This window comes from Rhincodon typus, chromosome 35 (genome assembly GCF_021869965.1).
Source record: "Rhincodon typus isolate 14 chromosome 35, sRhiTyp1.1, whole genome shotgun sequence".
In the NCBI taxonomy this organism is placed as follows: Eukaryota; Metazoa; Chordata; class Chondrichthyes; order Orectolobiformes; family Rhincodontidae; genus Rhincodon; species Rhincodon typus.
In genome coordinates this window covers 18,333,158-18,345,873 of record NC_063366.1, presented here as the reverse complement: position 1 = coordinate 18,345,873, position 12,716 = coordinate 18,333,158, and the positions used below count along the sequence as shown (strand labels likewise).

The 12,716-nt window shown below is 50.5% G+C and overlaps 1 protein-coding gene across 2 annotated transcripts in view; it reads left to right on the top strand.

The window, feature by feature from the left end:
• Positions 1–12,716, top strand: part of LOC109936079 (protein FAM102A-like) — a 28,245-nt gene that overhangs the window by 11,947 nt on the left and 3,582 nt on the right. For both annotated transcript variants that reach the window (XM_048616950.1, XM_020534690.2), the window contains exons 3-11: positions 77–197; positions 1,448–1,477; positions 4,576–4,692; positions 5,757–5,803; positions 7,053–7,198; positions 8,232–8,342; positions 9,291–9,483; positions 11,044–11,165; positions 11,387–11,456. In XM_048616950.1, coding sequence (XP_048472907.1) covers positions 77–197; positions 1,448–1,477; positions 4,576–4,692; positions 5,757–5,803; positions 7,053–7,198; positions 8,232–8,342; positions 9,291–9,483; positions 11,044–11,165; positions 11,387–11,456 — 957 coding nt within the window. The remainder of the gene's footprint in view (positions 1–76; positions 198–1,447; positions 1,478–4,575; positions 4,693–5,756; positions 5,804–7,052; positions 7,199–8,231; positions 8,343–9,290; positions 9,484–11,043; positions 11,166–11,386; positions 11,457–12,716) is intronic.

The following is a 12,716-nucleotide window of genomic DNA, read 5'->3' as shown; positions in this document are numbered from 1 at the left end:
TGTCTGTGTGTCTGTGTGTCTGTGTGTCTGTGTGTCTGTGTGTCTGTTGACATTTTAGTTTTCTTCTCGCTCCCAGGGAAGAGGTGCAGGAAAACTGTGTGCAATGGCGAAAGAAGTCACGGTTCATGTGCAAGATGAGCGCCAGCTCAGCCACGGGGGTCTTGGACCCCAGCATCTGCAGAGTGTCCGTCCGGAAGGTTTGTGAGACCACTCTCTTCCCCCTGCAATCACTATCGTAGAACTGAACACCATTTCCAGTGTCTCCCCTCTCTCTCTCTCCTGCCAGCCATCCAGCCCCTTGCCCTTCCTGCATTTCTTCTGTGCTTGTTACATTTACATTTATTTGTTTTCCCCCCCCCTCCCCCATTCGTAAATTTCCATCAATGTTCTTCCCAAAATCCACCTCCCCCAACCCCGGCATGCCAGGCCTGCATAAAGAGCTCGCTGAGCTAGTGGCTACCAGTTCTTTTCTTGGGGTTCAATTAAGTAGCCCTTTCGTATGGATTGGTGCCTGTTGCTATGTCTGATCTAAGGCTATAATGATTACATTTATGGTGTCCTGAATGTAAAGGATGTTTTAAATTGTGCTTTGGCAGAGCCGGGTGTTTGTTTGGAGGTGTTGGTGCCTTGGGTGTGTCTGTTCCTCTTCAGAATCTATCTCCCCTGGAGGGGAGCCTCAGAGCAAGGGCTCTGTGAGGGGATGTGAGCGGTATTGAAAGCTCTCATTTATTCACTCTTCACTCTTCATTGATCAGGGGCCTGCTGTGCTGCCAGGCCTGGTTCTTCTCCTCCTCCTCCTCTCCACCTCTTTCCCCCACCCTACTCCCGCAACCGTCCAGAGAGTCTCTGCGGCCCATAGGAGATCAAGGGTTTTATTTGCATTAATTTATTTTTTATTTATTTTATTTTTTTTCTACTTCGCGCTCTCACATGCTCTTTCTCCTTCCTCCCTTCTCTCCCTTTTTTCTCTTTGTCCACCCTTCCTCCTTCCCCATCGCTTCACTTCACCCATCCCTTTCTTCCCCCCCCCCCCTTTCTTTTCCTCTTCTCCTTTGCCCCTTCTTCCCACCCCTCCACCTCTACCTGCCCCACCTCTTGCTCCTCCAACCCCACCCCCCCTTTCTCTCTCTTTTTTTAAAAGAAAAGTCCCATATGGGTCACTAATGTCCCCTTTTTTTTTCAAGGGATGGAAATCTGCCATCCTTACCCAGTCTGACTCCAGCCTCCCAGCAATGCCCTTGCTGTCCCCCTGGAAGGGCTGAGAGAGCCCCTCAGTTGTATCAAACCTGCCAGGGGCCTGGTAGACACTGACTGTTCAGGGCCATCTTCTCAAGGGTAAATGGTGTTGGGAGGGGGTGGCGTTTGAAGCAATAAATGCTGGCCTTGCCTATGATACCCACAGAATAAACTTGGAAACTCACTAACGTGTTATCTTGCCTCTCCCTAGGAGCTGAAGGGCGGGAAATCTTTTGTGAAGGTGAGTGAGATTTTCAGTCATTATCTGATCTACCACTGGGGGCTCAGACCCTGGGTCTGATCACTGGTTTTAGACTGGCAGGGCTGGCACTTTGGGGTTCGGGAGATGGGGACGTGGTGGGATGAAAGGAAGGAGTGTGTGTATAATCAAGTGTGGTGGTAGGTGTATGAGGCTAGTGGTTAGTGCCTTTGCCCCACACTTTGGAGGAGAAGCGTTGGGAAATGTGGACCTGGAAAGGGACAGAGGGACTGGAGCAAGTTCGTTGGGCGACAGGAGACGTTGGTTTGAATGGTAATGGGGGAAATGGGAGAGGTCGGGCTGTGTGTCTCTCCCATCAAAGGGTTGGAATCAGATTGAGGTACAGTGTCCTTGTAATATGGCCCATCCGCTCGTAGAGTCAGAGTCACACAGCACGGAAACAGTCCCTTCAGCCTGACTCATCTGTACCAACTAAACTGAACTAGTCCCATTTGCCTGCATTTGGCCTATATCCCTGTAAACCTTTCCTATCCATGTGCCTGTCCAAATATCTTTTAAATGTCACTCCAGACAGTTTGTTTCCCCATGGCCTATCTCTGCATGTTCATTTTGTTTGAGGGCTACCGTTGAGTATTGGATTGGCAAAAGGAGAATAAGTGGTTTGGTCTTCTCAAATGACACAAATTTCTTTAAGGAGAAGACTGATGACTGGAGTGTGAACATTACATTAAATTACATTATACTCTGCAAAGACTGCTGAACTTTTTTGGCTTTATTCCTTTTTATTTTTCTAGTTTATATTATGAAGGGCTTTAATGTTAACTATTACCTTTATTTCTTTCTTCTCTACTTATTCTGTGAAGGTCTGTAATACTTAACTTTTTTTTTGTTTTTTTAACCTATTTTGTAGATCGGTGTCTTTGTGTGTGTGTGGTGCCGTTAGACACTTTTCACTGTCCTCCTGTCCTTGAGTACACGTGACAATAAAAAAACTAAATCTAAAATCACAAACATCGAAAATAGGAGCAGGAGTTGGCCATTCGGCCCTTCGACCCTGTTCCCGCTTTCTCACCCACACCCCTTTGTTCCTCTTTAACTCCACGAACTACATCCGACTCCTCCTTGAGAACATTCACTGTTTTGGCCTCAAACGCTTTCTGTGGTAGAGAATTCCACAGGCTCCGCTCTGTCTGGGTGAAGATATTTCTCCTCATCTCAGTCCTCAACGGCCCACGCCTGTAACTTGAAATTGTGACCCCCGGCCCTGGACTCTCCCAGACGTTGGGAACGTTCTTCCTGCGTTTTAGTCTGGTCCTCTTAGAGTTTAACAGGCTTCCCACCTCGCCTCTCCTGATTAAACTATTGGTTTTTTTTTTAAAAACTTTTCATCCTTTGAGTCTGCGTCTTGGGCTTTCAGATACTTCTGACTTTGTTTATACAAGTAAATAATTGATGTCCCCTTTACTGTCAGCCATGAGTCGTGTAAGCCAGGCCATCCCTGTACCAGGTATTTGAGGAGATTAGCCCTGTCATTACTATTTTGATGTGTATCAGATCATGCTGGTGGCTCCTCTTGCTGTTATGGGGCAAACCATTCAGATTCAGCACGGTGGCTCAGTGGTTAGCACTGCTGCCTCACAGTGCCAGGCGACTGTGTGCACGTTCTCCCTGTGTCTGCGTGGGTTTCCTCTGGCTGCTCTGGTTTCCTCCCACAGTCTAAAGATGTGCAGGTTAGGTGGATTGGCCATGCTAAATTGCCCCGTGGTGTTCAGGGATGTGTAGATTAGGTGGGTTAAAGGGGGAATGGGTCTGGGTGGGAACTTGTCGGGCTGAAGGGCCTGTTTCCACACTGTAGAGATTCTATGATCTTTTCACATGCCTGAACTCCCTCTCTCACGCCTGGTAATCTGGGACCTGGAAGTATATAAATCCGAAAGAACTGCGGATGCTGTAGATCGGGAACAAAAACAAAGTTGCTGGAAAAGCTCAGCAGGTCTGAGGAAGGGTCACCGGACCCGAAGCGTTAACTTTGTTTTTTTCCCTTCACAGGTGCTGCCGAAATTGCTGAGCTTTTCCAGCAACGTGGAAGTGTATGGTGGGGTCTAGTTTGAGGGGGCACTGAATGGTTATTTGGATAAAGGTGTTTGTGGGGGGTGGGGGGGGAGGGGTTGTGGAAGGTGAAATAGGGTGTGGAGGTTGGCACAAGGTAATGATTTCCTCCCCACCCCCAATTTGAGGAGCTGGTGAACTGCTGCTTCGTCACGCTCCTGTGCGCTTGAGGTTTTTATTTTAAATCGAATTCCAAAAACAGAGAAAATAGGAGCAGGAGTAAGTCCTTTCCTTTCGGCCGTCTTTGAGCCTGCTCTGCCCTTTTTTTGTGACTGTTGATCCAATTGAGTCGCTCATTCCCCACCTTCATCCCCCATATCCTTCAGCCCCAGGTGCCATATCCAAACCCTTCTTGGTGTTTTGGCCTTGGGTGAATTCCACCGGCTCGTTGCTCCGGGTGAAGGAATTTCTCACTCCTAAATAGTTTACGCTGTATCCTTAGACGGTGACCCCTGGCTGTGGACTCCCCCTACTGGAATAGCCCTTGTGCATCTGCCCTGTCTGGTCTTGTTAGAATTTTGCAGGTTCCTCATGAGATCTATCTCTCTCTCTCTCTCTGTCTCTGTCTCTCTTCTGAACTGCAGTGGAAACGGTCCTAACCGAGTCAACCTGTCCTCGTCCGTAAGTCCTGGTCCTGGTCCTGATCCCAGGGATCGGATTACTGCAGCACTTACTCCAGAAGATCCTCCCTCCAGCAATGTTAACTAACCACTGGGCCACCTCCAAATCCTAGACTTGACACGATTGACAATCTGTCCCATTCCTGCTCCTATGATGCTGCTTGGCCTGCTGTGTTCATCCAGCTCTGCACCTTGGATTGTCTCGGATTCTCCAGCATCTGCAGTTCCTACTATCTCTGCACACTTGGCCATCTGTTTCTCTCCCCACCACCGCCGCCCCCCCCCCCAACCCCCCCAACCTGTGCCAGTCTGCAACTCTTTCCCCCCCAGCCGCATCCAGTTCCCTGTTGCTGATCTATAATTTTTGTTTCCAATCCTCCCGAACTGCAGTTGGGATTTGTTGACCTGAACCTGGCGGAGTTTGCAGGATCGGGTTCCACTGTTCGCTGTTACATCCTGGAGGGTTACGACACCAAGAACACGAGGCAGGATAACTCCATCCTGAAGGTAGTTGTCATGGGGGTAGGGGTGGGGGTTGGGGGGTGAGGAGTGGGAGCGCAGTCAGCAGGAAGGTGGATGAGGGGATGGGGAGGGGGGGGGGGGGGGTTATTGGAGATGAGATGGGTTCCCTTCTTTCTCACCACCATGTCCCTCCACACCTCCATCGAGCCTCCGTTGCCACAGTGAAGGCCCCCCTCCTGAGGCAGTTCGTGGGATGAGGGTCCAGGCCGAAGGGAGTGCAGCTACTAACTGAATGAGATCTGTTGTCTTTACCTGGCCTGGCCTCTGGGGGGGTGGCTTCAGACCCATGGCAGCATTAAGTTGCCCACTGGGCAATTGGGTCATTTTATTTGAGGGTGCGGGGAGCCACAGTGGTTTATACATTCATTCACTGCCAGGCTAGTATTTATCGCCCATCCCTAATTGCCCAGCGGCCACTGAAGAACCAACCACATAGCTTTGTGGTTCTGGAGTCACAGGTAGGCCAGACTGGGGTAAGGAAGGCAGATTTCCTCACTCTTGCTCTAAGAAACTTCAGTGAATCAGATGGGGTTTTCCAACAATGTTGTAATTACCAAGATTTTATTTAAACTTCAAACTTCAACCCCCTGTCCTGGTGGGGTTTGAACCCACGTCCCTCAGTCGTCTGTCCGTCTGTCTGTCTATCCCTCAGACGGCTGTCTACGAGCAAATTACTGCCAATGCTAGAATTTGTACTTCAGCCCTGAGAGACACCTCGACTTGAAACCTCAGCTTGTTCTCGTTCCATGTTTGCTGTGTGGCTCTCTCAGACAGGTGACCCACACAGTCCCACCGCCACCCCCTGGGGACCCCAGTTTCTTGGAACGATCCTGCTGTTTGCCCAGGACCTGGAGAATGAATCCCATCCCATCCCGCAGATCCTTGGGAGAAGACAGGGCACTAAGGAGTGTGACTGTGACCCAAAATTCAGATTAGCAGAACTCTCCCCTGAAATTCCTTGGGCCTGTGTGTGTACTGACTGACTGACTGACCTCTTTTTATTTCTCTAACCCTTCCCCCACACCATTTCTTGTGCCATCTCTCCCCAGGTATCCATCAGTCTACAGCTGTTATCCGGCGATCCCTGTTTTAAGACGTGAGTACTTGCCGAATGTCGGATGCTTTTTCCTTCCTCCCTCCTTTCCAGGATCTGGTGTTCCTTTTCTTTTCGCTTCAGAAATCACCTTCCAAGTTGCGATGCCTCTCATCCCTGCCACCAACCCCTCACCAATTAGCTGCGATCTTATTGAATTGGCAGGGCAGGTTGGATGGGCCGAGTGGCCTACTTCACTTTGCATACGCCACATGCACGCCAATGTTTGACCCCAGGGGAAACAGTGTCTCTTCGTGTTTTCTGACTTTTTATTCTTGTTGCCCATCCTATTCGGCAGCAATGCGATGTTTGACTGTCCGACAATCGGCGGATCGCTGAGCTGTCCTTGCGTCCTCCCCTGTTGACGATTTTAAGTAGTTTAAGGGCGGCAGCAGCAGTGAGAATTGGTCCGCATTAGGCTGATCCCATGCTCGAACCATGTCCCTTACAGTCTGGTCTCTGCCTGGCTTTGTGTAGCTCCTTCCCTCCCTTCCCAGAGGCCCCTTGGGCAGCAATCTTCTTGTTAACGTTCAGAGTCAGTTTGATGGGTCCCCCAAACTGCTAGATTTTGCAAGGTGCGCCTCTCTCTCTGTCAGCCCATCACACGCAAGTCAAATAGGGTCCAACTTAATTGCCAAAGCTCCACCTCACTCTGATGCGTCTGCCTTCCCTTTGCTCCTGCCCGCTCTGCCACCTTTTTAACGTGGTGTCACTGGCAGTGCTGCACTCCTGCAGGCCTCCCAGGTGAGAGACCCCTCATTGCAACCTTTCCTCAGTCTCCCTTTTCGGCTCTTCTGCTTGAAGGAATACAGCCCCATGCTTCTCCACAAAGCCTCAATGCATCGCTGACCCTCTGCCGTGCCCTCTCCAACGTCTTGACGCCCCTTTCCTAAGTTGTTTTGTCTCAAATTGAGTGCACTCATCCCACCAAGGATGGGTCAGCATTTTATAAGCGTAGGGTATGTGGCAATGCCATTTCATTTTTTTTTAAGGAAATTGCTTGTCCTGATACGTTCAAGATTCTTACACACTGCGCTCTCTCTAGCATGTAACTTTTTTGCTTTGAATTAGCTGATATAGTTTGTAATGGGATTTGCCAACAAGCTGGTGCTAACTGGTGTGGCGGCCATTTTACTTCCTTGGCCAATTGTGGCCAAGGGGTTGCAAGGTTGCCTTTTCACTTGCCTGTGGCTTTTATTTAAAAACCAAAATAAAAAATGGTTTTCAAACTCTCTCTCTTTTCTCCCCGCAGGCCACCCTCCACGGCCCAGCCCATTGAGGTCCTGGGGCAGCAGGATTCCCTGGCTCCAGACTGCAAAGGGGATGACGGGAAAGGGAGCCCCATATCCGGGGGCAGCTCTTCCAAATTGTCGAGGTGCAGGTCCTTCCTGGCCGCCGGTAAGGACGCTCAGGGCGAGTTGCTTGGCCTCCCCGCCCAAACCAAACCCTTAAGCCATGTGCAGGTTCGGGACTAGTTAGCTGCTGACCTGGTGCAAAAGGTCAGGGGTCACGGGTAGCGCCCTCACCCCTGCCCCTAGAGTGAGCACAATTGTGGGTTTCCCCTTGGAGGGCTCATCGTAAGGAGAAGAGGTTTAAAGGGATTGATACATCCCAGAGGATGGTGGGTCTTTGGAATTCGCTCCCTGAAAAGATGATCGAGCCGTCAAGACGTTTTAAGAACTAATTTAAGTGAGCCGGAGAAATGCCATGCTAAGTGCTGGAAAATGGGAATTCACCTTGGGGAAATGTGCTTGATGCCTGGTGTCGATTGTGACGGGCTGAAGGGCCTCTTTCCGTGCTATTAAAGTTCTGACTCTAACCTCTGTGACATAGCAGCGGAAGTAGGCCGTTCAGCCCATCACAATCAACACCATCTAATTATCCTGAATCCACTTTCTCCCCCTACACCCTAATGATAACCCTCGGTTTTTTGTTTTCCCCCTCCCCGTCAAAAATCTGTCTATCACAGCCTTCGATATACTTAACGACTGAGCCTCAACAGCCTTCTGCTCTCTACTGCCCTCTGAGAGAAGAAATTCCCCCTCATTTCTCTTGTGAACCCCCCCTGCCAACCCTGAGACGATGCCACCTGGCTCTAGACTCTCTCTCAAAGGAGAAAACAAACCTTTCTCCATCTCCCCAGTCAAGTTCTTTAAGCAGCTTGCATGTTTTGATAAGGTCGCCTCTCATTCCAATGACTACAGGCCCAAACTACTCAACCTCCCCTCCTAAGACACTCCTTCCATACCTGGGATCAATGGAGTAGAACCTTCTCTGGACCACCTTCATTGCCATTTATATCTTTTCTTGGCTACGGGGCCCAAATGTATCTGTATTCTCTGGCTGTTCCATTGCCTGTTGAGTGCTCTATGGTTGTGGGAGGTGCTCACCCAGTTAAATCCGTGCTCTTATTCCCTTTTTTTCCCCAAAGTGGGGATGGTGGAGGATTCGGAAAACACGCCCCATGCTGCTCCCGAGGAAGTGATCCGGAAAAGGCATTCCCGGAATTCCAGCGCCTCCAGCCAAGCCTCGAAGTTTTCAGGTGAGCAGCTGTTTGCCCTGGGGAGACAGGCAGGGGGCCTGCTGCCCATTTGTACCTGTACCAGCCTTGCCCCGTGGGTGTCAGCTCTAGTCTGAACAGTGCGTAGTTTTTGGACTGTGTAGGGCATCGCAACGGAGCAGCAATTCCATTGTCCAGAAACCACCTTCCCCCAGAGGATAACAGGGAAGCAGTGTGGGATGGGATCCTCGATGTGCTTAACTGGTGGTAACGTCCCTGGGGAGAGGCGCGTGATGGGCTGTAATAATCCTGCATCTTTACCGATGGCGGTTTGGCTAAAATTGCTTTCCATTCTCCTACCCTGCTGCCTCCCAGTGCCATTGTCGCCACCAGTGCTCCAGCTGAGTCTCTGTGGATGGGGGTTTACGGGGCCTGTTATTGTACAAGGTCGTGGTTCTGAAAGAGATGCCGGGGTTACATTAAGCTCCAGCCAATCGGATGAGGCTGCCTTTGGCTGGAGAGTCAGGCAGAGCCCCTGGCAGAGACAAAGCGTCCTTGAGGGAGTTCTCTTTAACCGGTCAGGTCCCTCTATGACCAATTGCGTCTTGTGTAAGACTGGATTTTGGGAAGGAGTTGGATGTAGTTCTTGGGCTTAAAAAGGATCGAAGGGTATTGGGAGGGGGTTGGGGGGAAAGAGAAAGCAGGTGTTGGGTGTGGAGTTGGACAGTGCAATGGGAGAGGATTTTCTAAGGCTGAATGGCCTACTCGTCCTACTGTCTGTGATTTCTATGGTTTGGAATACCACCCCTTGTTCAGACACACTGATCTCTTCTTCACTGATGGGAACACAGGCCCCTAGACCCAGTGCAGGAATGTGTCTGCTATTAGGGATAGGTGACGTGGAGACCAGTGCGGTGGGGGGGTAGTGCGTTCGATGCTCTGTTACTAACCCGGAGTCTCCCTCTCCTTCCATTCCTCGCCCTCTGGCAGGTTACAGCTCCGAGTGCTCGCCCTCGGTCTCCCACCTCGAGCTGACCCATCGCCGGGAAGGCTCATCCGGAAGTAGCTGCCTGTCGTCTGACCTCGGGAGCATGGCCGATATCCGGGATGGAGGCCGGGACCTCAGTCCGGAGAAACCAGCCATGCCCTTTAGACCGGCTCTGCGCTCGGAGCGCCCCTCACGGTAGGTGCGGTGTCGCGGGGGCATTCCGCTTTGGGTACTGCCCCTTTCCCTCATTCCTGGGCAGGTCTGCCTGGGTAGCTCGGTGGGGAATCGTTCTCCCCTCTTCCCCTGTCGGGAACGCCCAGGTTCGAGCCCTGAGCATGGAAATCTGGGCTGTAGCACCGAGGGTGCTGCAGTGTCAAAAGTGCCATGCTCCCAATGAGGCTGTTTCGAGGGTCTGACCCAGCCAGTCACAGAGCATGAGGAGGGCATCCATCTGACCTCCACCCCATCCAGGTTTTGTTTTTCTTAACATAACAGCGAGCTGCTGCATAAAAGACTGATCCAGAAAGTTAGATCCTTTGGTGGGGCGGGGGGGCTGGGTGGTGGTGAAGGGTAGAGTATTGGCTTGGATAGAGGATTGGCTGGCTGACAGACAGAAAACAAAGGGTTGGGATAAATGAGTCCTTCTCTCGATGGAGTACTGTAACTAGTGGTATGCCTCAGGGTTCGGTTTCTTGCACCTCAACTATTTACAAGCTGTTCCTGCTTGAGATCATTTATATAGAGTGTAACATAGCAAAGTTTGCACATGATACCGAAGTAAGTGGGAAAGCAGGCTGTGATGAGGAGATAAAGCTTACAGGCTGATATTGATAGGTGAGAATGGACCAGAATCTAGTAGATGAAGTTTAATGTGGATAAGTGCGAGTTTGCCCAATTTGGCCAGAAAAACAAAAGGACAAATTATTATTTAAGTGGGAAGCAGATTCAGTGTGTCAGTGCAGAGGGATCTGGGCATCCTTGTGCCTGGATCTGCACGTGCGGCACGTAATAAGAAAGGCACATGGAAGCCTGGAATTAATTGCAAAAGGACTGGATTGTGAAAGTGACGTGTTGTTACCAAATTATCTATGGCGCTGGGTGTGGCCACACCTGAAATATTGTCGAGTCTTAGTCTCCTTTTACTTGAGGAAGGGTATGATGGCACTGGGAGGAGGTTCACCAGGTTGATTCCGGGGATGAGAGGGCTGTCAGATGAGGAGGAGCAGTCGAACAGCTCGGGCTCGGGCTTGCACTTTCCAGAGTTCAGCGGAATGAGGGAGAGATCTGACTGAGGTGTATAACATGTGAAAGGGTAGGGGAGGGTGCGAGGGAAGAGGGGTTGATAAGGTGGACGTTGCATACATGCACCCCCTTGTTGTGTTGAGCAAGAGGTCATGGATGTAGAGTGAGAGGAGGGTAGGCTCAAAGCTGAGATGAGGAGAAACTACTTCTCTCTGAAGGTTGTGAATTTAGTGCAACTCGCTGCCCCAGAGTGCAGTGGAGGCAAAATCAAGGAAGGAGTGGATGGGGGTTTCTGATGGAAAGTGGGATGAAGGGCTACGGGGAGCAGGCAGGAGAGCGGAGGTGAGAACACGGTAAGGTCAGCTGTGATCGTGTTAAGTGGTGGGCTGGGTTTGAGGGGCCGAATGGCCTGCAGAGCAGCGAGAGGCACTTTTTTTTGTTTAGCCAAAGGTAGGTGAGCACAGCGACTGGTGTTGGATGGTCGGGCTTCACTGCTCCCTCTTGTTGCCGCAGGCGGAAGAACGAAGCAGCGGAGAGCAGGCCCACGCGAGTGGACGACACGCGAGTGGACGCGGACGACATCGTAGAGGAGATTGTCCGGAGCCAAGACTTCAGCCAGTCCAGCAACACGGAGGGTGAGGGATGGGGCAGACGGGGGGTGGTGTGGGGTGTGCAGTCACATGGTGCCTGTGCCGCGTGTGAGTTTTGCAAAGCCTGGGCATTTGTGCCCCCCCCCTTTTTTTAATTTTTTAAAAAGGCGTCACATAAATGCACATTGTTGTAGTTTAGCCCGCAGCCTCAGTTTCAAGGCCAGAAGCTGACACTCTCTCTCTCTCTGTGTTTCTGTTTTTTGCAGACAGCGGGTTGCAGCTGTACGTGGGCCGAGATGGGACTATCAGACTGGGTGGCCTGCAGAGCGAGAACAGGTAAAGGAGGAAGCAGGGAGACTGCTTTTGAGGTGACTGTGTGGCTTGGAGCTAGGGCAGCCTCCCCTTACCAACACCCCACCCCACCCCCCCCCTCCACCGGCGCCACCTTGCCCACCCTGCCCTGATTGAAATGTAGGAGTTCAAGCCCAACTCCATCAAAGACCTATACACACTCTGAGAACACTGCGTACTGACACAGTGAGGTGGTTTCATCTAAGACCATAAGAAATTGGAGTGCAGAAGGCCATTCAGCCCCTGAAGCCTGCTCTGCTGTTTGTTTGATCTGACATTCCTCACTTCCATTTTTCTGCCCTTGTCCTGTAACCTTTGATTTCCTGACTGATCAAGAATCTTATCTATTTATGTATCTCAGCCTTAAGTATACACAAGGACTCTGCCACAGCTCTCTGTGGCGAGGAATTCCAAAGACACTCAACCCTCTGACAGGAAAATCTCCTCCTTGTCTCAGTCTGAAATTGGCACCCCTTTATACTGAGCCTATGCCTTATGGTCCTAGACCCTCCCATGAGGGGAAACATCGTCTCAACCTTTACCCTGTCAAGCCCCTTAAGAATCCTCAATGTGATCACCTTCCATTTTTCCAAATTGAGCAGAATTCCAACCTGTTTAGACTTAGCTCCTTAAGACAATCCCTCCACACCAAGGTACACTTTCTGATCTGCCACCTCCTGCCCCCTTCAGGTGGATGTGAAATATTTACCGAGCTATCTCGAAGAGCAACACTGGAGATCTCCCTTAATGGATACCCATCCCTTCGCCCGATGTTCCCTCTTTAATTTAAAAAAAAATCCCCGTTATCTGAGAGTTTGCTCTAAAGAAATTGGCCCCCATCGTTTACCTCTGTTACCATTTGAGGATAATTTTGCTTCCTCCTGAGATGCTGTTAGTTGGGATACAAACATAGCAAATGAATTGTTTTAAAGTAAAGAGAATAGGGAAAGGTGGATGTGAATGTTTTTCCTGCATTGGAACAAGTGTTTTGTTTAACTTATTGTTATCACATGTAACGAGATACAGTGAAAAGTATTGAGTGCTATGCAGACACTTTGTATGGTACAATCTATCAGCGTAGCAGAATGGAGTGCACAATAGTGTTGTAGACGGAGAGATCAGAATTAGCGTTTGAGATCTGTTCTTGAATCTATTTTGTACGTGTAGTCAAACTTTTATATCTTCTGCCTGACGGATGCGGGTGGAAGAGAGTGGGTGGGGGTGGGGGGGGGGGGGGGGGGGGGG